This window comes from Onychostruthus taczanowskii, unplaced genomic scaffold (genome assembly GCF_017590055.1).
Source record: "Onychostruthus taczanowskii isolate IOZ18803 unplaced genomic scaffold, ASM1759005v1 scaffold16, whole genome shotgun sequence".
NCBI classification, from domain to species: Eukaryota; Metazoa; Chordata; class Aves; order Passeriformes; family Passeridae; genus Onychostruthus; species Onychostruthus taczanowskii.
Genome location: NW_024498795.1, coordinates 5965390 through 5991889, shown reverse-complemented (window position 1 = coordinate 5991889; position 26500 = coordinate 5965390). Strand labels below are relative to the sequence as shown.

Here is a 26500-nt window from a genome sequence, read left to right as displayed (position 1 = left end):
CGCCGCGAGGGAGCGGCGGCACCGCCGGCCCCCTCCGCCCCTCCTCCTTCTCCTCCGCCTTCTCCTCCGCCTCCTCCGCCCTCCCCCCTGCCCCTCCTCCCGCCGGAGCGAGCGAGCGAGATGGCGGCCGCTGGGGCTCTGGCGAAGCACGAGCAGATCCTGGTGCTCGATCCGCCCACCGACCTCAAATTCAAAGGTGAGGAGGGGGGAACCCGGCGCGGCGGAGGGGAGCGGGGCGGCAGCGGCGGGGTGTCCCGTTCCGCCTGGGCGCCGGGCCGCCTCCGGGCGCCCCGGGCGCTGCCCGCCCGCCGGGGGATGGGGGGCGCCGCCGAGCCGGCGAGCGGGATCGGCCGCCGCCATCTTGGGATCCCGCGGGGATCCGCGGTGCCGGGTGGGATCGGCCGCCCCCTCTCAGCCCCTGCCCCCGCCCGCCCCGCCGTGACACCGCTGCGCTCCTAGGCCCGGCCCCGGAGCAACGGCACCCGGGGACGCGGTTGTCGCTCTCCGGTCGCTGGCGGTGCGGGCTCCCTCTGGCAGCAGCGGGCAGGAGAGGCCCTGGAGCGGGCGGTGGAAGCCTTGCGGGGTTCCAGCCTTCACGAGGCTGCCCTAACGCCTGGCCTTGTCCCACTTTTCCTCTCAGGCGTGTTGGGGCCGCGGTGTCCGGGCGGAGCTGGTGCGGCTCTGCACCACCGGTGCATCGCAGCCCGGCAAAGGGCTCCCCGCCCTTTCCCCAAAGCTGTCATATCTCAGGCCGGCTATCGGAACGTAAACAGGGAGCTCGCCTCTTTCCTGGGAATGAGGGAAATGGAATGCGTGCCTTTCGGAAGTTTTATGTGCGCTGTGTGTTGCGTGCCGACCGCATGGCTGTGACTGCTGATGTGCTGCTGTCAAAATAGGTCCCAGCTAGTGCTGGTATCGTGTGTGCCCGGGGTTTTCTCTCCTCATGAGTTAGATAGTTGAGAAAGGAAGGGCTCTGTCAGAAGCTAGAGATCGTTGAAAGGCAAGGGCACTAAAAAAAGCGTGTCAGAACGTGTAGTTTTTGTGATGATATATTTGTAAGGGGCATTGAGAAAAATCTCAGAACCTTTCAGATTTGGAATCATCAGTATTAGATTTTTTTTTTTTTAAGAGTAGTTAATATTATGTGAACTTATATTTTTAAGTGTCGTGACTGGTGTCAGCACATTTACATGCATAATCCTGTACATTCTTCTGTTTTCCACTTTTAGAATGCTCATTTTTCATTGTTTTAGAGAGCAGAGTGGAATTTATGATGTTGTAAAAATCTTGCACGGACAACTAGAACAAATGACTGTTTGTATTAGAATAGAACACTGTATTTCCCCAAAATACCTTTGGTCTGGCCTAGCATTTACATAAATTAGCAAACTATACTTGTTTTATTGATCTGCCAAATCAATTAAACCCCAACATCTGTCTAATTATGCATATTGATTTCTTGATAGCTTCAATTTAAAATTTTTTAAAGTTGCACTTTCGTACACAAACTCAAAACCGTTGCGGGAACTTATCATTTTCACTTGGGTTTTGTGTTAAAATGCTGCCCGTCTGGCTGCACTCACATTTCAGTATGCTGTGTTCAGAACAGGTTGATGCAAGAACACGTTGGGGGAAAATGCATTATTTTTATTTTAATTAAAAAAATATGTCTAATTCGAAGCCTGCAAATGTTGAGATGTCTTTGGGGTGGAACTAAGCCGTATTGGTGTGATATGAAACAGTGTGTTGATAGAATAAATACTAGATGAGAAATTCTGTCTGTGTGAAGCTGTTGTCAGTCAGTGATCTTTCTTGTGCTCTATGTTTATGCACTTAGAGCATGAAATGTGTATTCTTTAGGCATAAACTTCGGTTTCAGGCTAATTCATATATTAGGAAAATTTCTGTAGAGCAGACTAAGCAAAAACAAAATATGAAGCATAATGAGACTGCAGCACTCTCTATTACTGTACTATTGCAGTGATGTACTATAGGAAGTGCTGTCAATTCAGATAGCATTGAGTGCACTCTCAATAAATATTTTCTAACTGCTTATTATTTAGAGGTGTTTAAAAAGGTTTGTGGGCCACAAACTAATCCAGTTCTAAAGTACTGTGTTGAAGGATGCAATATTTGCAGTAGTGAATTCTGAGTGTCACCTTTTAAAAAGTAATTGGTTGGTAAGAAAGAGAATATATGACTCAGAATAAATGTAGCCTAGTGTAGGAAAAGCATAAACTTTGTTAAAAGAATAAAACTACATTTTTTTCAGTGCAGTAGATTATTCAAAGTTATTTTATTGGTACAATCATCCATTTTTATTATTATTGTTGATGCATATGAACAGAGATCCAGTTTAAGTCTAAACATTTGAATTGAACAAATAATGTTACTGGTTTTCTTGCCTCAGGAAATTATAACGGATTTGCTGACCTTTTGGGTAGCAGTGAAATGCAATAGTGTGCCCCTTACAAACAACTATTTCATTAAAAGATACGAAGTACTTAACATAAGGAGTTGTTAACAAGACTTTAAATTCCTCATTTCCTGATGAAACTGCTTTTTTATTAATAAAACCTAATTTACTCTGTCAGCAAAAATAAGATCTGTAATACATTTATCCTTGAATTTTATTCAGCACGATTCAAGGGGAGTTCTAAGGGCATGTCCTGTGGTGGCTAACATGTTACATAGTTCCCTTGGTGTCCAAGATTGCAATCCTGTTTTTATAGTGCTTGTAGTCCTAGAAATTTCAGTCATTATTAGTGTTTGGGTCATGGTTGATTCCCTCTGACCCCCTTCAGTAGGTGGATTTATTTGGATTCTGAAACTATCAGGAATCTCTTAAGAAAGCCCACAAAACAATTAAGTACTTTTCATAGTGTTGTGCAAATGTGACAAAGGGAAAAACTGTACTTAAAAGTGATGAAACCAAGAGGCAGTTGATAAACTACGTGGAACACTGAGAATTTGCCTCGTGGCAAAATTCTGGTCTTGTACCCAGGTTCTTCAGCCATATTGCTCCTGCAGGTTGGCTTTCTTTTGTATTCTAATGTGTTTCGTTTAACTTGCCAAATGTGAAGTTGTTGGAGTTTATTTAGGATTGGATAGGAAGAATTGAAACACAAGACACTTAAAAGCAACCCATTTGGAAGGTGGAACATCTTCTTGCTGGTGTTCTCTTCATGTAACTCATACATGTAATCACTGTTGGTGGCTCTAGTAGAGTGAAGATTATGGGAATCTGGAATTAGTGCACTGTGAATAAATGTTTTTAATTTGTTTTTTTTTGTAAGCAGTCATGTAGTTTAATAGCAACAGTTGAAGTTTCAAGTTCAAAAATTTGAAGCACTTTTATGGAAACTTCTTCTTCCTTAAGCCAGAGAAGCCAGTTTTGCAATTTTAGGTGACATGGAATTAAGTTGGTCTTGGATTGTGGTCGTTTTTTAAAAAAAATTAAATTTAAAAGCCTTCTCCAAATGTTTAAATCAGTCATAAGACATGCTTCTGCAACACCTAATTGAAACTCAACACTAGTTGATTTGATGAGCTTTAGAAGATTAGTGTAGACAGTGTTCAGAATTTGAATTTCATGTGATTCAGAAGTGTCTGACCAGCAATGCAAAATTCCAAAAATGCCTGAATATTCTAAATTAATACCCTTTATTGAAGGTCTTGCTTACAAGTGTGTGAGGTCCAGTTATGTTACCTTTGTAAACATCTCAAAATAATGAGCTACCCTTTTCCTTTAGCAGACTAAAATAAAATTTGGAATGGTCTGTGTGCAGTAAATTTTCTTTTTGGTGGGTTGAGTTACTAGGAGAGATCAGTGTGACAGAGAATATTTCATTTCTGATTGTTGATCTGCATCATAGTTTGGAATTGTCAGTGTATAAAATCAGCTATCAGCTGGTGTATATTCAAATGACTTTTCATGGGAGGTAGAGAGCACTTCACTCAAGTATTGCGGCTTGTTCTGAAATGCAGATTTCGACAACCTTTTAAATAATACAGAAATATTGCTGTAGGTTATTTTGTAATCATTACACTGCTATTGGTAACACTGAAAGCCATGGGATATGTGTTGCTGCAAATCGAGAAGGTGGAATTTAAAGGCAAAAATAGCTCAATGTTGAATGCATCCCCTGCCCTCAAGGTCTGTTGCCAGAATTGGCCTAGGATGCCTTTTGGTGCAGGCAGAGTTCGAAGTCCTCAAATGTGATCTTACTGCCTTACTTGTGTGTATCTTGATTATGTCAAATTTTATGCCTGTTTTCACTCTCTTCAAAGTACCAGTAAATTTTTGATGTCCCAGTTTTCTAAGATAGGTTTGGAAAAAAAAGGTGATTGGGATGTCAATTTTCTGCTGTCTTCATTCAGGAACATTTTTGAAACTAAAAGAGTGGGAGTGTAGAGGAGGGAAAACTGGTTGTAAGTGATTACTAATATAGTTGTGACTTTCTGATCCTTTGAAATGGTTCCATTTAAGTTAATATTTTTACTGGCTGAGAATTGCATAATGGCAGTAAAATGACTCAGTATTCAACATGTAGTCTGACATTTTTTTCTTTTAAATACAAGAGCAATTCTTGGCATTGTTTGCTCTTGCTATATGTATACTTCTATCCATTGTTTCATGGCTCAAATGTAGTATTTATTAGTATTTTAATTTCTTTACATTATGTGTATTAATGAAAATTGAAGCAAAGGATGATTTGTGGGAAGGAAGAAAAAGAAGGATAATGTTTTTTACCTGGTGTTGCTTATTAGTTGGTTATTATGTTATACAGTCGTCTCTACCACTGTGCTAGACTGCATTTAAAACTGCCTTATAAAAAGGGAGTTATATTGATCTGTGAAGTCAGGTGTGTTACAGTGTTAGATTATATTTTGGCAGAACTAGTTTGTCATTTGTTTTAATGGAATATTTTCTTCTGGTGATAGAGGTATACAGCAATGAAGATTTAGGAGTTTTGTCCTTTACCTGAAAATTATAGGGCTCTGTTTTGCTTAATATTGCTGTTGCTTCACTAAACAGTGAAACACTATCCGAACCTCACATCTTGTCCTTCTAACGTGTACCAATGACTGGTATAAAAGTGTCACCTTTGCATTGTAATTACTATAAAGTGCTTATTCATGCTGCTTGTTGATAGCATAAGCAGGTGTTCTAGATCACCACAAGACATTTTTATTAATATTATAAAGACATCCTGTATTATGCATGAACAGTGTACTGTTGCTCAAGGCCAGGTTGAAAAGTAGAAAGTTTGAGAGGATTGAGAGGAGCTGTTCTATTGCATCAGTAAATATATCTGAATATTTAGTGCACCTACTGTCCATTGTGGAAATATAAATTGTTCCTGTTTTGACCTGGCCATGGTTTGTGAACACTTTACTTGCTTCGTCTTTGGGAGGTGTTTGTTAACCAGATCTTTGTGACTATCAGTCACTGAAGGGTTTTCCATACTTCCCTTTTAAGCCATGAATTCAAATAGAAAAGGTTTCTGAAGAGAACTTACTGTATTAAAAGTGGAAAAACCAACCCTGACTAATTAGATAAGTATTACACTTTCCAGTTTGGAAGTTGTCAGTTTACAAGGCTTGTGGTGTCAGATGAACTTGATAAGTGAGTGTAAGCTAATTTCTTTAAAAAGAAAAAAATCAGCAAAACGACTCTACTAAGATAATTTCTGATGTGATATTTTTGAAAATAAAAATGCATAAACACAAGTTAGAATTTTACTACTTTGTTTTTTCTTAGGATGGTAAGACTTTACTTGGGGCATGGTTATCTTGGCTTCTAGCTTCTTTTGCCTTTTAGTGTTGTTTTGGATTGTATAAAGTTATTTCCTGGCATTTAAAATTGTTTAGCAATGTAGATATTGTATTTCATTTTAGTATTTGAATGTATTTAGAAATAGATAGTTATGTAAAAGAAAACAGATATTTTCAGCTTATTCCTATATGAGCAAGGTCTTGTGAATTAAGATAGTTTGCTGAATATTATCCTGCTGTAGGACTTCATGTGTTTAATTAAGCATGGAAGAGGAAGAAAATAAGTGTTTGCATGAAATTTATAAAGATAGTCAAATCAGAACTTTTCTGCCCTTTGTTTGTCAAAATGTGGTCTTGGATTAAAATCTTCTGACACTTCAGTGCTTGAATTGGTCTGGCCTCAATAGTAAGCAAAGCCTTAGAGGAAAGAATGAAGACGTTGAGGTAGATGGAACATGGAATAAAATGCAGTGTCCCAGGTAGAATGTGGCAGTCTGATCTGAGACCTTCTCTATGTGTGATGCTGGGGATTGCCCTGACCCATGTGCAGGACCTTGTACTTGGCCTTGCTGACCCTCACGAGATTCCCATGGGGGCACCTTTCCCTCCTGTCAAAGTCCCAGTGGATGGCATCCCTTCCCTCCAGTGAATCCACTGCATCGCTCACTTGCTGTCACTTGGTGCAGACTTGCCAAGGGTGATGCCACTTTCACTGTCAGTGTCATTGATGAAGACACTGAGTAATACTAGTCCCAGTATGCATCCCTGGGGGATACAGATACCACTTGTTGCTGGTCTTCACTTGAATGTTTTGGCATTGACTGGAGCTCTTTGGACAAACCACCCAGACAATTCCTTGTGCATCTAACAGTCCATGCATCAAGCCCATCACTCTCTATTTTAGGGGTAAGAATGTTGGGGATGTCCAGGTAGGTGACATATGTAGCTCTTCCCTTGTCCATTGATGTCCACCGTAGAAGGCTGCTAGATAGTCAGGCCTGATTTGACCATGATAAAGCCGTGTTGACTGTCACTAGCTACTTGTCTTCAATACATTTCGATATATTTTTGAGGAAAGTCTGACCCAATTTTCATTAATGACCTTGGTATGGGTGGGAGTGTGCTAGTACAGCTCACTGGTAATGCAAGGTTAGGAGATGTGATGAATGCAAAAACAAAATTGGATGTGTGCTAATAATAAAATATTTTCTTACAAGTGGTGAAAAAGAAGTAAAACTAGCGATGAGTACTTAATCATGGGTTTATTGTGAACGTGACAAGTCATGAAATGGGGCAAATACAGGACTGTAATTTTGTAGTGAGGAAAGTATTGATGTCAAGGTTTTTGGCTTTGATGAAGCTTCATCTGAATGCATCCCTGGCAACACCTAGTCAGATAAAATGAACCCAAATGGGAATGATGCAAAGACAGCTTTATTAACACAAGTGAAGTAGAAGGAGAATAGCTTTAGCTTGTTAATCTTAGCAAAATGAAGACTGAAAGGGGATCTGATTGCTATCTATAAATACATCAGTAAGGTAAGCACTGGGGAAAAGAAAATCTATCTAGACTAAAGGATAGACTTGGTGGAAAAATGAATTTGCTTCAAGTGGCTATGAATGTATTTAGATCATTAGAAACTTAGCTGAATCTGAATCATGTCAGTCTGAACCAACCTTCTAAAAATTGTGGGCAAAAATAGTTTTAAATTCATCAGATACCATCTTAAAAAATTATTAGTTTCATGTGGACTTCAGAAAGCTTCTCCTAGGTAATGAGTTTACAATGCTCTTGATAGTTTGGTACGACATTAATGGTATACAATTATGTACTTAAGCTAGAGGAGGTATTTGTGTTACATTCCAAGACATTAGAATAGCTTGACTGAGATATGTTTAATTTTTAAATTTTTTTTCCTTTGTAAAAAGGAAAAAAATTCCTTTGAAAAAAATTTCCTTTGTAAAAAGGAAAAAATTCAAAAATTATATATGTGGAACTAACTGCTCTGTATGTGAAATAAACCTAGTAATTCTAGTCTGTAGGGATATGATGTTAATTTAATATGTTATCATGTTTAACACTATGGTGCTAATAAGGCCAGTAAACATAGTAGACCAACTGAAAGTACAAACTGTTTGGTTTTTTTTAATTTGAATGTCCACTGGCCATCTACCAGGCACATTCTGTGTTACAGCTCGGGTTGGAGCTCCAGCTGCTTCTGTAGCCGTGACCTGACTGGTCCTGAGAAGTGCGACTGCATTAGCTCAGCTCAGTCCTGGGATTTGAACTTGATGAGGAAGTGGAGTTCGTGGTCCTGCCTGATCGACAAGACCGACTAAATGCAGCTTCTGCTTGAAGGAGGTGTTTGTTTACCCGAGTGACTGTAGGAAATGGTTGTGCTTGGCTTTCAGTGGCTTGGGAAATGGAGACCTGTGGCCTGTGCTTCCAGAGACTGAAAAGTCACCCTGAAATTGCAGCGATCTGTTGGTGTGTTCAGGAGGCAGTCCAGTGTCAGCTAGACCTGTCTGTAGGAGATTTTAATGTCTGATACACAAGTCTCTTTTGACCAGGCTCTGTGTTATGGGCTGAGGTTGGATACCATGTAGCAGTCCAACAGCTAAAACTGTTTGTTTGGGTTTTTTTTTTTAAGAATTTTCTGGGCTATTGCCCATGGTGGGAGACTTTTGAATTTAATTGGTTCTTGAAGTTACTTCGTTACACTGTTGGGATACTGCTTGCAAGGAAACCAGAGAAAACTGCTAGAGCTTTGGTGGTCTGTTCAAGGTTTGTGTCTGGCCTCTGATACCCAGTTCTTGGAGCACATTGGGAAAAGTGCAAGGCAAGAGCTTTTGGTCAGGTCTTCTGTGGGAAGACTGATTTTCTGTGTGTCACTACAGCTGTCATCTGAGATGATTACAAGTGTTCTGATTACTGCTATACAGTTTGAAGAGTATCTTGTATGTTGCAATGCAGATCAGTTAGGTGTATCCAATGGGAGATTTTTTATATGATGATGCATATGGATTTTAAGTTGCTGGATATTTGAATATTTTAAGCAGCACATCTGGGTTTTTCAGCATCACTGAAACGATTGGTAAGCTATAGCAGGTCAAATACAAAGCAAGCTTAAAAGGAAAGGAAAAAGTTACTTGTTTATTTAATTCTGTTGATCAAATATGCTAATATTCTGGAAATCAGGAACCTCTGTGAATATCAAACTCATTAGTTATCCTACCTTATGCAAGCAAAGAGAATAGCTGCTCCAGCAGGAAGGGTTTATAACATAGCCCTTACTGAACTAAATCTATACTGAAAGATTGCATGTATATATTAGTTGCTTCAGGACTTTGGGGGGATAATTTGATAGTTTAAATGTTCAATTTAAGCACCATTGAAATATTTCTACTGTTCTTGTTATTTCAGCAATGCTTTGGTATGAATAATACTTTATGATTAGATCCTGAAGATTTTATTCTAGTAGAAATAAGAGCTACCAATTTTAGTATGCTCTTAATATGTCTCTGGCAAGAATAACAGTGTAATCAAGCAAAGCTAAATTGCGAGTAAGAAATTCACGATATTAGGGAGGTTAAGTTTAAGGTACAAGCATCCCTTTGATGTTAGTAACCAGATTGTCCTTTAGTAATGGCAGTCTTTCAATAGGAAACATATCAAGAACAGACATATATGACTGACTTGGGCCTAGACTGCTAGATTTTAAGGCTTAAGCTAAATACCAGCAGTAATATCTTTGGATAAAGTTATTCTGTGTTCTACCGTCTTATAACTGGTGGTGTTTTGTTGTTGTTGAGGCTAAAGAAACGTTGCCCATATGTAACATTAAATACAGGACGGTCTACATTTAGTCTGTATTTTATCTAATATATAAAGAAAATAATGCTCTCTTGATCAGAATTCCTGGTAATGATCTGTGGTTGTACTTTATCCTTGAGGTAGATAGGTGCTTACTGCATTTTTACTGTGGTTTCTTGGCTACTGAGAACATTTCAGTCACAAAGCTGGGGTGAATAAGAAGTTTTGATCCAGAAAAAACATGTAAGGAAATGTTTTGTCTGCTTTGAAATGTCACTGTGTTGTATTTTTGTCTTTCTCTGTCAGAATGGCAGGCAAAAGGTTTCAGCTCCCCTTTCTCTTACACCAGCCCCCAGTAAAGTGTGCGTGCCAGCATCTGCGCAAGCACCTCTAACAAACTATGTAGCCATATGCAGGCTCTGCCCCTTTGATGGAGGAAGATGAGCTATTTTAGGATTAAAAAATGGGCATTGTCTCAGCATTTTTTAGAAAGAAAAATCTATGATAGGCACATCAGCAGCATGAATGCTGACAGCATGTCATCGTGTGGAGCTCAGATAAAATCTGATGTTACCCCTTGTAAACAGTGGTAGCCTAGAATCGGCCCTCAGGAATTGTGGACATTGAGGTGTGTCAGCTTTCTTATAAAGCCTGTTTTGCATTCTATATTTTACTGCAGGTTGATGATAAAACATAACTGTTTCTCAAGTGCCACGGTAGAATAAGAAGTGAAAGATTCTGTAATGCTGTTCTAATATATGAATATCTTCCTGAGAGCCATGGTTATTTGTAGGTATAATTAATCTCTCACCTTCATCCACTGATTATTCCTGATCATTCATATTCATGTTTAAGTATTAATCCATGAAACCTAAGTTATTATGCTTCATAGACCATGAATAATTTTAATGTAGGTGATTTGTTAGTGTTGGGATTTTTCTCCTAGTTGGCAAAGGTATTTGAATGGTCATGGTTCTGGTATTTCAAGAGGAAGGAGTTGTTTATGTTCGGTGGCAATATATATTACATATTCTCTTCAGATTTTTTTTCATAGAGGTCTGAATATTAATTTCTTAAAACGAATTTGTGGAAATAAATTCCACTCACTTTTGTGTCAGCTGTGTCACCTATGCTTTTTTCAGAAAGGACTGTCAAATTCGATTTTGAGCAGTAAAGTGCTTTGTGTATATTTTAAGATTGATTTTCTTATCTGGTAGTCAAGGTAGTTTTGACTTGCTACAGAACACAAGTATTTCTCATTTTTAGACATCTTCCTTCAGTACCTCTGGTGGAAGATGATCTGGTCAAGGAATACTTTAGTAAGCTAGACATAGTAAGTCCAAGGACTCTGGTGCAATGCACACGTGAGTGCTGAGGAAGCTGGCAGGTGGACAGACAAGCTGACAGGAACCTTGCAAAGTTCAACAAAAAGTGCAAAGTCCTGCAGCTGGGGAGGAAACAGCCATCCAAGCAGCAGTGCAGGTTGGGATCTGACCAGCTGGGAAAGCAGCTTTGCAGAAATGGCTCTGGGCATCCTGGTGGCCACCAAGTTGATCATGAGCCTGCAATGTGCCCTTGCTGCAAAGAAGGCCAGTGGTGTCCCAGGCTGCATCAGGAGGAATGTTGCCTGCAGATTGAGGGAGGTGATCCTTCCCCTCTGCTCAGCACTGGTGAGGCCACAGCTGGAGTGCTGGTTCCAGTTCTGGCCTCCCCAGTACAGGCAAGACACTGACACCATGGAGAGAGTCCAGAGAAGGACCATGAAGATGATGAACTGGAGCATCTCTCTTTGAGAAAAGGCTGAGAGAGCTGTGGCTACTCCAGGCTGGCAAACTGGAAGCTTGGGAGAATCTTACTGATGTATGAAATACCTGAAGGGAAGGTGCAAAGATGATGGAGATGGGTGCCCATGAGCAGACCAGAGGCATTGGACATACCTTGGAACACAGGAGCTTCCCTCTAAACGTGAGAAAACACATTTTTACTCTGAGGCTGACCAGCTAGTGGCACAGGTTGTCCAAGGGGCATCCTTGCATGTATTCAGAAGTTTTCTGGCTATGGTGCTGGGCAGCTGGCTCTTGGTATCCCTGCTTGAGCAGGGAGTTTGGGCCAGATGACCTCTAGAGGTCCTTTCCAGCCACAACCATTTTGTGATTGCCGTGTCAAATGATGGGAATGAAGAAACAATTCTATTTTGGCCTAATTAAAAAATTCCATATAACATCATACAAATATAGATTACATGGAGCTTTCTTAATTTAACTTACTCTTTCTTTACTCCATTGTTATATTTGATTCTGTCAGAATGAGTTGCTGGAGATCTTACTCTGTTCCTCTCAGGTCTATTTGAAAAGTCAGTTTACTGGGTCTCAAAATCTGTCTTGCTTGGTTTACAATATCGCTGTTAGTTTTTATTCTGCTGACTTGAGCTCATTTCTCATATAGGGCTCCAACTGTCAAATGCAGTAAATGAATTTTCTTTTTCTGCCCAACCTAATTGTATTGTGCATCCAAAGAAAACTGCTCTGAGTTTGTTTTAGTTAAGCTGCATTGAAGTGTTCTGTATGTTTCTAGTGCTCTTGGAAATTCAAAGGTGATGCAGCAGCTTTTAAAAAACAGCATTCCACTTAAAGTATATAATCCCCATATTTTTAAAGTTAATACTCTAACACATTTTAAGGAGTTCCACTTAAAACATAATCCCCATATTTTTAAAGTTAATACTCTAACACATTTTAAGGAGTTTGAATTCCCTTTGCCAGTCTGTGTATGTTTTTTATGTGTACTTACATTGTTTTAGATGTGGTTGAATGTATCACTTTAATGTGTCAATTTACAGCTTAAATAAATGTTAATTCAATGCATGAACTAGAATGTTTTCTGGCAGAGTCGGCTTAGATAATGACTTTTGTGGCAGCTACAGTTCATTGTCTTAAATTGAACAGGGTGATATGCTTAACACTTAAGCTCTTTCATAAAATGCTGTTGATTTTGTTAAATAATGCATGCTCATTTTTGTGGAACTCTACAAGTGATCTGCCTTCTAATTATCAAAGATTTTGTGTAATTTAATAAAATTTTAATTTATTCTTCTCTAATTTTATGTAGAGATGGTATTTTAAGACAGGCTTTTTGTGTACATTATGGCAGCCTTACTAAGGAATGGAGCTTCTTGCTGACCAAACCTGTTCCCTTCTCAGAAGTGCTTTTTTTGCTCTGTACAGCCGGAGGTACTGACATGGGTCTCTCACCTTCGCCAGGGGTACCAAGCCTGTGGAGGTTTGTCTAAGCCCTTCCTTCCCAGCTAGGAAGGCGTGTTCACATCATCTTTTCTTCCCTGATGTTTGACCATCTGAGATGGTAGAAAAATGGGTTTTGAAGCTGGGACAGTGAAGGAGACCTGAATCTGAAATGAGAATGACACCACTGATGAAAAAGATCTCTATACAGGTCTTACCTATCCAGTAATAGGTATATTTTGGTTTTACTGCGGTATAACTGGCAAGCTTGTAGCAAGCTGGGAAACTTGGCACTGTTTTAGCAGTAGAAACTGGCTCTGCAGAATTCGTGGCATTTCTTCCTGCCCACTAGTTGCTGTAGTCCAAGCTGTGTAGTTGCCAGAGGCAACCCCGGCATTAATGTTGTGTGGTGACTGCACTGCAAGATAGCTGAAATAGAAACTCAGCACATGAAGTTTTTGGATAGGTCTGGTATTTCTGAGTGTTGATTAGGCAGGTGTCTGTCCTTTTCTAAGGCCCTCATAAGTCAAAGTGACAGGAAAACTTGTGGCATGAATTGTCACTGCTCCATTCAAAACCAATTGGAACAAGCTGGCACTTTCACAACCTTCATTCCAGGAAGATGCTGTAATTGGTGTCTTGAATTTACACTACTAAGAGAGTTGTTGAACTTGCTGTCCCCTCTGAAGTAACTCTTGACTTCCAGAGGTTATTGGATTGAGATAACAGGTTTACAAAGCAGTGACCTCTTGTCATTAGACATCATGTTACATTGGTATGTAGCCTGAGGATTTTATTAGTTGAATTACCACAGCTTGTGTGTACAGTTAGACTTAAGCCTATCTGAGATTTAAATGCTTAAATAAAAATCTGCTTGGACCTGAGTGTCATGCAAGCAGCAGGTGAGATGCTATTTTTGAGATTATAATGCTGCCCTGGTGTAGCTGAATATTTACTAAGATGAAGTGGGTGTGCATTTGTCCATTTTGATGCATGAGCAGAATGTTTGTATCCGTCTTTGCCTGTTCTTTTCCTTGTTTACATGCAGTCTGTGTAGTACAATCCAAATGTTTCTCCTTCCTGGTTCTTCTGCCCATGCCCCACATTTTTCCTCAAGAACGGTTGTAGTTTAGGCTTTTGCACTTAGGCTGTTACTGCCAGCTTGTACTTCATTTCCCCACTCCTGCAGAGGTAGTGGTGCTTATGTTTGCGTAATAATGAGCTCTAGAATCTTCTTCAGGTGTTGCAGTTTCTTTATGAAGGGTATGTCATGCTAACTTATATCGTGTGGTTCCTCTGAAAGACACTGGATTTTTTTTTCTGATTTACTATCCTTCTGTCTGTTCCTGTCTGTCCCTGCTCAGATCCATGCTGTTGGTTTGCCACTAAACTACCAAACAGCCGGGATCTGCAGGAACAGTGAAATTCAGTCATCTCTTCCTTTTGTGCACCAATTTGTTACCACCTATTTATTAAATCTGATGGTTGCAAGTCTTGAGAGTCTTTATACAGCTATTTTCTTTAAAGCTTTTAGAAATCAGGTAGAAGGTAAAGCTGTCATAAGCATCCTCTACCTTGAAAAAGATTTCAGTCACCTCTGAAAGAAATGTCTGATTCTAAAAAATGTCCCCGAGCTGAAAGCTTTTTTTTGTGAAGTATCCAGGAAATGCAAAGGAGGTCACTGCATTCATGTACCTGGAAAAGAAAAGCAGATTTCTTTTAATTATCTGAGGTGTTGAAACTGACAGTAAATAGTGGAGTAATTGGAAGAATATATTGAATCCTATCTCATTATTGCACACTTTAAATAGGCAGGCATGAGGAGACCTTTCATATCACAAAAGAAACAGAACATCTTTTATTTTGGTTTAAGAACCAGTTTATCATCAGTTTATAAATTCACTGTTGCTTTGTCTTGAAACAAGCTGGTTTTGAATAGTATGTCTCCTTTTCTTGATGACTGTGCTTCTCAAAATGAGTCTCTGAACTGTGTATTTTTTTTTCCTTTGTGCAGAATGTTCTCAGCAAAAGTGGTTGAGAAGATTGAGAAGTAGACCACCTCACGTTGCCTAGAGTTGCAATTAAAAAAAAAGTAACCCTCAAGTTTGAAAGCCAGATTCAAAGTACTGTTTGCCTCTGGGCATTGTAAAAGCAGTGGCTATTAGATGACTAATAGCTTAGGTGGTTGTTAGTAAAACTCCCAAAATAACTTCCTCAAAAATGTGTGTGTAGCTTGAAAAAAACACATGTTTGGTGTGTTATGAGTGTATCACCAGTCTTGGAATGAGAAGAGTATTCAGCTGCCTGGTTTTAGTTCAGTTTGTGGCATGGGTGATGGGAAGTTTTTTTTGGATCTCCCTCTATAGGTAAAGACAACTGGATCATGCAAGAACCATCAAAAAGATAAGTGCCAGGAAACTTTTCAAGTAATTTTGTAAATCTTGGGGGCTGTGTCAAATTTGCCTGGATTGAGAGGATGACTTACTTCATCCACCATATAAAGTCAGATCAGAAGTGAAATTTCAGACAAATAATACCAGTTCCTGTTTTGTCAAAAGATCCTCACTGAATGTAAACCTAGCTCACATGTATCTTCATCTGCATCTCAGTATTTTGGTTCTCAGTGATTCTCTTTTTAGTCTTTATGTATTTGTATCTTGGTTTTTTGTGTTAGGACTGTTTTTAGGACTGTTTAACGCTCTCTCAAAATCAAGTCCTTGGAATGAGTTATAGAAATAAAGGCATCAGTCAAGTAGTGAGCCCTCTAGTGTAGTAATGTGTTTGATAGCGGGCAGAGCTTTTTCCTTCAGAGAAGTGCAGACTCCTCTATGGAATAAGGTGTTCAGACTTCTCTGAATTGACTTCCTATGTCTCATGCAATTAGTGGTTTTGTTGTACCTTGCCACTTATTCGTATCACTTATGCTTTTCATCCAATTTAATCTGAAGCTTGCTTTCATTGTAGTTTTTTAATGGAAAAGTTGTTGTGTTTTCAATACTACAATACTGTAGTTATTTAATGTGTAGTTTTAAAGAACTATAAAGAAGGTTCTTAAAAGTTAATGTACACATGGAATATTCTTGAATAAATTTCATGTTCATATGAAACACCATTTTTCTAGAGCCCTTGCAGTCTTGCTTTCAGATGACACAGACATAAGGGAGATTAACACTGCTCAGAATGCTGTGAACCTTATTTTTTGTGATGTTCCTGTGTGGCATTGCATGAAGGTGATCCCTGTCGGAAGATGTGCTTTTCCAGCTTGATATTATGCCTCTTGTCCAGACTTGGAAGGAGTTCCTATCCTGAAGGTTTAACATAAATACAGTTTAGAGAGTACACTGCATTGAATACATAAATATAGCAACTTCAACTGCAAGGGCAACTATTGCTTTTCTGTGTATCAGTTAGAGTACCTCATAAACAGAGTATGATCTCTCTTGCTTATTTTGAGTTTAAAAGAGGAGATTGATACCTTGTTTTTCTAACTCTATAGGAGGTCAGAAGCCAACAGAAGTTGAAATCTCAAGAGTGCTGACTGTGTTTTAGTCTCAGTGTTTTCTTTCTTTAAACAATTGAAAGTGTTCCAAAGAATGTGTTACTTCTATTCCTGAAGAAGAATTCAGCACAATTTACTTTTGCATGTGACCAGTACCTTCTAGGTATTTCAAATATTAAGAATGGTTTGGTAGGAATAGCATATACACATATGAACCACTTGTGCCAGCAGCTCGAGTCTGTTGTAATATTTAAGAGTTCTTGATTGCTGTAATGTATATTGTTGTAACTAAGGTGATAGAGCACTCTTTGCAGGTAACACAGGGTATGTGCCTAACAGGTGTATGATTTAACCTGCCAGCAAACTGGCAACAAGATGTATTTTAAGAGTTACTTGTACTGTATAAACAGATTTCTTCTCCAGAGATGCACATATACTTTAAAAAGACCAACCTTTTTTTCAGGTCCCTTTACAGATGTAGTAACTACAAATCTTAAACTACGAAATCCGTCAGATAGAAAAGTATGCTTCAAAGTGAAGACCACAGCACCTCGTCGATACTGCGTGAGGCCAAACAGTGGAATTATTGATCCAGGATCATCTGTAATTGTTTCAGGTAAAAATAAATATATGCAGTTGTAGGTTAAGTGTTTTTGAGGCCTTTGATGCAGTTCCCTAATGCTTGATACGAAAGACTGTTTGAAGTATGTCAGCTTTTTAAAACCTTTTTATTTTTAAATAACAAGGATTCCCCTTGTTAGTGGGATGGCAGCTTGATGTAGAGCTGCAATGATACAGAAATCTTCCATGTAGAAATACTTGCCTTTGTCGCATTTATTTGTGGCTCCCTAAAAGGAGGAAAAACAAGTTGAAAATGGGCAGTGACATTAACAGTACCTTTGCCTCAGACTACTATATTCATGTTTGTATCCTGAAGTAGAGCATTTCTTGGCTGCTCTGATGTGCTTTCAGTGTAACATTTCATAGTTCATTGCATTTAATAAAAAATTGGTTTGCAGTTGTATCTAGTTGTTTTTCTCAAGAAAATGGGAAAACAAGATACTAGTCTGCAGATTGGGTAAATGATTTTTGTAGGTCATTCTTCTGACCATTTTGTAGTAGAACCTCTAGGATAAGGGGAATTCAGGTTGTAGATATCACAGGCAATACAGGTGTGAGCTCCTAGATCTCCTAGATCTAGAAAACTGATTATTTTAGAACCCTTGGAGACCTCTGTGGCAAAGCAAAAGGGAAATAAGATAGCAATCCTCAGAGCTTTTCAGATCCACATTCTTGCACCCTTTGGGAAGTTTAAAAGAAACTGGAGAACTATCTTCAGGTGTTTTGTTCAAATACTGCAAAGAAGAACGCAAGACAAGTTTATGATTGATTAAAACCTTAGAGTAACTTTGCTTGTAGGAGTTTTCTAATCTAATATGATCTGTAGAATGGGGCCCTTTAAAACTTCATTATTGCTTACCATGGGCAGTCCAGCATCTGGACTCGTGGTACTTATTCACTGACTTGGGGATGAAAGATTATTTTACTGAGAATTGATTCAAGATTCAAATAGTCAAAAACTTCTTTATTTCCACCTTCAACTCCAATTTACAGCCATTTTGCTGTAGCTGTGTGTTTGACCTGGTATCTGGGATTTTTCCGCTGGGTAGTTCAATATCACAATCAAGATCTCGCTGGCATTTCTCTTCAGGGAATTGAATAGATTGAGGGATTACATCCTGTGTGTTTTCATAGTTATAAATCATCTTTTTAAAGCTTTAAATATTTTGGTTTTTTAAATGAGTCAGTACTGGAGCTGTAAACAGTACTGTGGCTTCAGGATCTCCAATAAAGGGAAACATGTCACACTGCTTGAGTCTTCAGTTGGCATGGCAGGAAGTCTTTGATGTGCCTATTTCTGTATTACTGGATTCTCATGCAGTTATTCAGCTGCAGTGACCTCAAGATGTTTTCAAGTGCCATTGTTTAGTTACAGTGATTCCACAGTGCTTTTCAGAACTAAGTTCTCTTCCCCACAGTGTCAGCTTCATATTTTTGTTTTTAGGCATATAATTTATTTTGGGTCATCTGCTAAGATAAGTGCACAGATTATTTTTCTAGTGACCCACTTTATCTCATCAGTCTCTCAGCTGAATGTTTTCAGTGCTGAGTCATCTTTCATATAATTAAAAATAGATTTCTCTCATATTGTTGGACAGAGAGAAATAACTATAGGATACTGTGTGCTGAAGCTCTTATGTTCAAAACTGAATGTTGTGGTAGTGTTAGCTGTCTTCAGCCTGTTTAATGCATCGTGCTGATTCAGAGCCAAGCCAGTTTTAAATTCACTGTTGGAAATGTGATTTGACAGTCATTTTATGGAAGTCCACTGACATTTTTTAATTTATTACTTTTCAACTATGAATCACTAAGTAACCTTCAGCCATAGTTTTTCTTTTTTTTTCCCGAAAATACAAATTCCGTAAGAGCTGTTTTTCTTTATGTTGATACCCTAAATTTACTATTTATTGTCCTGTCACGTATGGTTTGCTGTTAACTTGTTAACAGCAATTGCTTGTTCTTGGGTGTTTTTCATAATATACCATGTTACTCTTGTTCCTTCACAGCTTGTTACTGTTACTTGTTAATGTTTTTCTCTCTGCTTTTGCATTTTTCTAGCTATTTCAGTATCTCTGCCATAGCTTTCTCATTGCTATAAAATAGGTACATATATAGATTACTGTTACAGGACTCCATGTATTTTTTCTTATATTTTTCTGAAACTGCCTCTGCTTCTCTTAATTTTGTGTGAAGATATACTGAATTTAAATTCCCATTCTCTGGAAGACAGGTGTATGTACACTGCAAAATAATTTCTCTCCAGTTCACTGCATCTTCATCCTCTGGTAGATCAAGTTGCAAGTCTACTCTCAGATACACATATTTAGATGTAAATTTTTTGGGTCTCTTTTGCAGGATGTTTGCTCACATTTGTATATGAAATGTCTTTTCCTATAGTAATTACAGAGATAATCATGTCAGCCAAACCAGACTCTGACCTCTCAGTCCCTTTTTCTACAGTGTATGCACTGCCTTTGCATTTTAACTTTCCATGTCTGTTCAATGAGGACTTAAGTCTAAAGAGGTTACTGAATGTACATGCTTGCTGTAGTGATTAGCTGAAGAATCACAGGGTTTTTCTTTTCCTTTGGAACAGTAATGCTGCAGCCTTTTGACTATGACCCAAATGAGAAGAGTAAACACAAGTTTATGGTACAAACAACCTATGCACCACCAAATATTACAGATATGGAGGCAGTGGTAAGTAAAATTGGATTAAAATGGCTGATGTATTTTTTTTCCTTAAAAAATTTGCCTTAACTATAAATGATTCACGTTGTTGCAATTCCTTTTTGAAGAAGAATTGGGTTTTCTCTGAACAAATGTGACTTCAAATGTGATTCAGAGTTTTTAATATGAAATACAAGGTCAGTTCTTAGAACTTGCCTGTATTGATTAACATAGAGATTACTGAATGGAAATAGGAGTGAGTCTAAGGTAAGGTCAGTTCAGTGTTAAAATATGGGCATATTATATCTTACATATGCAGCTAATTTAAAAGGGATAAACAGGTTGAATTTGAAAGAATCAAGAGTATATTCAAACAACAAGCCTGAAGCTGTATGTAAGTGGGTTCATGTGGTATGAAAAGTGTTTAAGTGAAATGTTGAATGGGATTGTAATGAATTAAAACATTTTCAAGACGAAGATGTGTCTCCATACAAGATACCAAGTCCTGGCTAAACACAGCACAAATGATAGATTTATTGTCTATTTTAATAGGGCATATTGTAGCTTTAGTTCTTAGGCTGGGTTGGTCTGATGCAAGATCCATAAAGAAGATATGTAGGTTTGTGCTTGTTTGTTCAAAAGTAAGGTGACTGTTTCTGATTTTACTGGCTGGCAGCAATGGGAATGAAGCCCTCAGTTGTCAGAACATGTCTTTTAGGGTGTATGTGGACTCATGTAAGTATGTCCTGAGGTGGAGGTCAACGTTGCACATGCTTCTGACTTTACAAACTATTTTAAGTAGTGCCTGGGTTCATACAGGTACATTTGATGTTCACTTAAGGCAGAGAAGGAGAGGGGAAACAAAGGTTAAAGATGAGATTTTATAAATTGCTGAAATCCAAGAGATCTTTTGGGCTCTGTCCCCTTATATGAAGGCAGAGACTGCCATGACATCAGTCTTCACTGGAAGCAGTGGAAAACCTTCTAGATTTTGTGAGGCTTTGGAGACATGAGTGTTAACATCTGTCTGCCTTTTTGAACTGGTTTGTTTTTCTTCATATGCTTTAGGAGCTCTTGGTTATGTTTGGTAAATGAAGCATGCCTATTTGGTGAGGATATAAAAACCAACTTCAGAAATACCTTTCAAATAACTGCTTTCTTAGTCAGTTCAGGGTATACAGTACTGAGAAACAGATCTTTCAGAAAATTGCTAATTGTAGTTAAAAGTTACTATATAACTAATACTGCTGGGGGAAAAAAAAAGCATGTTATGAAAAACCTGAATATTTGAATCTGTAACACCTATAGGGTAACAGGAGGACCTTTTAGAAAAGTTGCTGCAGACTTCAGACCAGTGTCTGAGACTAAGAATTTAAGGCAACTACATGAAGTGCGTGCATTGATAGTTAATTGTCAGTTGAGTGGAGAGATTCCAGCATAGTTTAGTTATTTAAATATACGGAGAACCATTGAAATTTAAATGTTTTTTAGAAACAGCTTTGGAAAATTCTCTAGGCCCAAATTGTCACATTATGTGCAATAAAAGGAGAAGGCAGGTAAAAGTCTAAAATTTGAAGAACTAAAGAAATTTACTCTAGAACACATGTAGAGTCACTAAAAGGTGTCTTTCAGTCTTTTATTTAAAAATCAGTGCTTCCAAGATGGGATACAAGCAGTACATTTACCAAGGCCATAATAGGGATAGAACTTTCTTCTCAAACTGACTCAGATGCTACTTTTCTCATTGTGTGTTAAGAAACCACTGTATTGTCCCCTCCGTGTTTCATACAAACCTCTGATGGATCCATCCTTGCATTCAGTTTGCTCTTTTTCATTTCCAGTCTTGAATAACCATCTCTAGCTTTTGTTACTTTACAGCCGTGTGAGTGAACAAAAAGCATTGTTCATAAGCAAGTCTGAAAATTGCAGGGAGGGTAAGCATGGTATTCAGCTGTATGGAAGGTCAGTGCTAAGAGCAAGCTCATGAACTGTTCAGATGTTTGCATAAGTCCAGCGTGTTAAATAACTCTATTAATTGTTTCTTAGTGGAAAGAAGCGAAACCTGATGAGTTGATGGACTCCAAATTGAGATGTGTGTTTGAAATGCCCAACGAAAATGATAAACTGGTAAGTAAGGAATAAAAAACTCATACACTGACTGGTAGGATCTCACAGAAATTTCAGGGGTTTTTTTTAACTTACTTGATTTAATGACTAAATGAATCTATGGAATTTGTACTAAATTAGGCCGGAGTGGTGTTCAGTATATAACTTTTTAAGGATTCATAGAATCATGGAACAGCCCAGGTTTAAAGGGACCTTGAAATACTGTCTGGTCCAAGATCTAGTCTGAAAGGGAGCACTCTGTCCAACCACATCTTAAAAAACTCCAGCAATGGAGAGCAGTGCCAAAAAATTATATTTTTGTTATTTTTGTACTTTATAGTTTTCAGATGCAGTTTTCAGATCTGTTTAATCTTGGAGGGAAGGGAATGTAGGGATTTCTTTGTGGTCAGAGTTTTTGGGGTTGGTTTGTTGTTTTTTCTTTCTTTTTTGGAAAGGATAATTTGTGAGATGAAGGTGTAAGCTTCCTAAGTGTCTGTTAAACAGTAAAAGTGTAAAGGTTTTTTTATTTATTATCATTTTTATAATATAATAAATATTTTATATTTATTAGCATTTATTATCAAGGCACTTAGTTGTCTACTTTCTAGCTTTAATTTTATAAAGTGTGTAATGTAGTGAGAGAAATGTAATGGGTTATACAAAATTTCCTCCTTTTGTACTTCCTCCTAAGAAACTGTCCCTAGGGACAGAGGAGCTTGTTCTTTAATTAAAAAGTCATCTCTTTTACAGCCACTCTTAAGGGCTTTAGGCCCTTCTAGGGCCCACTCCTTAAGGCCATTTTTCTTAGAATGCAAGAGCTCTCCATCCTCATGTGTAAGAAATCAAGGAAGGCAGGCTGGAAAATGGCATGGCTGAGCAAGGATCTGCTCCTTGCATTCAGTGAGGAGGCAGTTCACAGCCAGTGGAAGCTGGACTTGTGACTTGGGAAGTACAGGGATATGGTTTGGGGGCGTGTAGGAGTGGGATCAGGGAAACTAAGGCACAGATTAAATGGGATGTGACAAGGAATGTGAAGATAACAAGAAGGGACTCCATAAGTGTGTAGTATGTTAGAAAACAAAGACAAGGAGAGTGAACCCCCCTGATAAACAAGAAAGGAGAACTGGTGACAACAAATATGGAGGAGGCTGAGGTACTCACTGACTTCCTTGCCTCAATCTTCACTGGCAATCAGGCTTGCCAGGTCTTGGGAGTTCTCATGGTTGAAAAGCTGGACATGAACCTACAGTTTGTGCTCACAGTCCAGAAAGCCAATTGCATCTGGGACTGCACCATAAGAAATGTGGCCAGCAGGTGAAGGGAAGAGATTGTCCCTCCTTCTACTCTGCCCTTACGAGACCCCCTCTGAAGTCCTGAGTCCAGCTCTGGGTTCCCCAGCATAAGAAGCATGTGGGCCGGCTGTGAAGACAGGCAGAGAGAACTGTGGTTGTTCAGTCTGGAGAAGGCTTCATGGACACCTCATTGCAGCAACTTTTAACACAGGCAGATACTGATAGCACAAGGGAGAATAATTTTCAACTGAAAGTGGAAAGATTTGGGTTAGATGTTTGGAGGAAATTCTTTGCTCAGGAGGTAGTGAGGCACTGGAACAGGTTTCCAGAGAAGTTGTGGATGTCCCATCCTTGAAGGTGTTCAAGGCTGTGTTGGATCAAGCTTTGAGCAATCTGGTCTGGTGAAAATTGTCCCTGCCTGTAGTGGCGGGGGGGAGGGGGGGAGGAGGTTGGAACTAGATCTTCTTTGAGGTTCCTTCCCACCCAAACTATTCTATGATTGTGTGATTTTAGCAGAGCTGTGGGAATTAGATTGTTAATTTTAATATTGTTCTTTTCACAGCTTTTTGTGACTCCTCACAATTAGTAATATGTATTTCAGATGCTGTCAGACTTAATTTTCATGTTTGTGCAGCACTTTATTTTCCTTCACTAAAAGGTATTATAAGCACAAAACATTTGTGTCACACATACTTCATAGGAATTGGTGACATGACCTGTTCTGATTTTACTTCCTTTTGTTTCTTACTATTGCAGGATTACTTTCTTGCTTTTATTTCCCCCCACCCCCAAGTTCAAATGCTCTTTGGTGTGTTTTATGCCCTCTTTTGGATGCCTCCTGGGCTGGTGTTAAGCAGCTAAAGTATTAATTTGTGTCTCAGTAGAGTGTAGTACCAGATAAACAGGGCAATCTCCTCTTGCTTTTTTAATACTTGAGCTAATCAGAATTGAACTGTCAGTGTGTCTGTTCAGTTTACTGTAAATATAAACCTCATTGAACTATATTTGTAGCTTCATTGTTTCACTTTTAAGCTGTGGATGATTTTTCTCTAGGTAAGTAAATTCTCAAATCGTTCTTAATGTTTGTAGAATGATATAGATGCAAGCAAATCCGCCCCAGTACTGAACACATCTAAGCAGGATGGACCGATGCCAAAACCACATAGTGTTTCACTTAATGATACTGAAACAAGGAAGCTCGTGGAGGAGTGCAAAAGACTTCAGGCAGAGATTATGAAGCTGACAGATGAAAATCGGCACCTGAGAGTAAGTTCTGTGTCCATGTTTATACTGAAGTTGCTTAACTCTTCTTGATTGAAAGGTCTGGTTTATAATTAGGGCAAAAGATTTATATTCCAGCAAGTAGATGTCAAGATTGATTCATGATATGAGTTTACTGTCCTGTATATAATGTATATTTTGAACTTGTCAGTGATTGAGACTTTGTGGTTGTCGTGGAGGAGACATTGAAGCTGCATAATTTTCTTCTTAAAAAAAGTGGTCCTATTTAAGGTGATCTTATTTACTTTAAGTCTAAGTCCAAGCTATTGAATTAGTAGCTTTGTAAAAGTGCTTTATTTTTCATTAACGATGAGTGAGATCTAGAGCAGTCACGTTTTGTATTACAAACAGCTAGTGAACAAGAGCAATTGTTTGGCCGGAGGAGGTAAGCAAACACTACTTTCTTGTACCTTTATGTAAAGGGGTCATTTCAGTGACCAGTAACTAGTCAATACATGACTTTGTGTCTTTTCTGTATATTTGCTTTTGGAAGAGTTCTGACAATTTCATTGGTCATGGTAGCCTTTTAGAAAATCATGAAATAATGTATCTCCACGCCTGTTATTTTGATGACATTGGCACTAAACAAAGCAGATGTTTCTCCTTAGCAATAAGGAATTACTGCTATTTAATTTTGACAGATATTAAGTAAGAGCAGAATGCTTCATTGGGCCTAGCAAGATTTTTGGTACATTTTTTAAGCAGAGAGACTAGTGAATTATGGTTCCTATTTAAAATACGGTTTTCTATGTTCATGTTTTGGATTTTGGTATGCTGTAATGTTGTATGTGTTGAGGGGTTTTTTTAAACTTTATTTAAATACTTACCAGTAAATGTGGCCTTTTGAGTTCAGCTTTTACTATCCTAGTGGTATATTTATGGTTTTTTTTCCATCTATGTCTTTTCTTCCCCTCAGGATGAAGGCTTGAGGCTCAGAAAGGTAGCGCACTCGGATAAATCTGGATCACCCACAGCTTTGGCCCTCAGAGATAATGGCTCTAATTCTCTTCCTTCACTTCTTGTTGTAATTGCAGCCATTTTCATTGGATTCTTTCTAGGGAAGTTCATCTTGTAGAAAGAATGAGTCAGAGAAGCATGCAAAACTGCAGCTTCCTTTTTTTTTGTTTTGTTTTGTTTTTGTTTATTTTTGTTTTCTCTTGGCCAGAAAAAGGTTTGTTTACCTACCACATCATGGGGTAGTATGGCCCGAGCGGCCGTTCTTGTGTACAGCATCATAACAGGCTTTGCCTTTAATGATCTTGCACGGTTAGAAAACACAATCTGAGAAGACAAACTGTTCAGCTGCTGGACAAAATTGTACATTCAGTCATCAATAGCAGGTATCAGTTGCACAGTCAGTCCTTTATGAAAATTCATAAATAAAGAATTGTTCTTTCTTTCTGTGGTTTTAATAAGAATTCAAAAATTGTTCAGAGTCTTGTAAATGTTATTTTAATAATCCTTTAAAATTTTATCTGTTGCTGTTACCTCTTGACAAATGATTTATTAGATTGCTAATCCCACTCATTCAGGAATATGACAAGAGGTATTCTGGGGGAAATGGTGCCTCTTACTGTGTAAATTTTCTCCTTACCTTACTTTGCTAATATCATGGCAGAATTTCTTTCTTATTCCTTGTGAGGCATTGTTGAGAGTTCTTCATCCTTAACAGTCCTGTCCCATAATATTTAACATGACAAAAGAAATAAAATTGTTAACAGATTTTTCTGCTGGGTAGCCTGTTTGTGTGTGTCGTGCTTTTAGAGGGGATTCTTAACAAGTTCATTGTTCATGGTAATTTGCTACTTGTAACAAATGGCTATTTTGAAGTTTATTTGCTTTAGTCTCTGGCTTTGACTGTTGTACTTGAAGCTTGGGAAAGAAGAAAAAAAAAAGGTTTCCATTCCATTTGTTTAAAAAAGTGGACTGTTTTCTGGCTGCTTTCAGCTACAAAGAGGATGGTTATCAAACTTGGGACAGAATCAATCTGTTTTGGGACAGAATAATTTGGAAATCCAGCAGGTGCAAATGCCAGACATGAATGTTTTCAATACATTAACAATTTGCTTGGATTGTGCAGGAGCATAATAATCAACCTTCTGTTCCATCTTTGGATCTTCTGGGTGTCTTCCAGGAGTCAGCATTATTCTTTGATTTCTTAAGGGTACTTAATTCACATGTATTAACTTACTCAGTTTAT

At 38.5% G+C, this 26500-nt stretch overlaps 1 protein-coding gene across 1 annotated transcript; it reads left to right on the top strand.

The window, feature by feature from the left end:
• Window positions 1-26022, top strand: VAPA (VAMP associated protein A). Its single transcript, XM_041399249.1, has 6 exons — window positions 1-196; window positions 16794-16946; window positions 19548-19651; window positions 21668-21748; window positions 24109-24285; window positions 25217-26022. Exons 1-6 carry the CDS (start codon window positions 121-123, stop codon window positions 25373-25375), a joined length of 750 nt encoding a protein of 249 aa, XP_041255183.1. The 5' UTR covers window positions 1-120; the 3' UTR covers window positions 25376-26022.
• The last annotated feature ends 478 nt before the right edge of the window (window positions 26023-26500 follow it).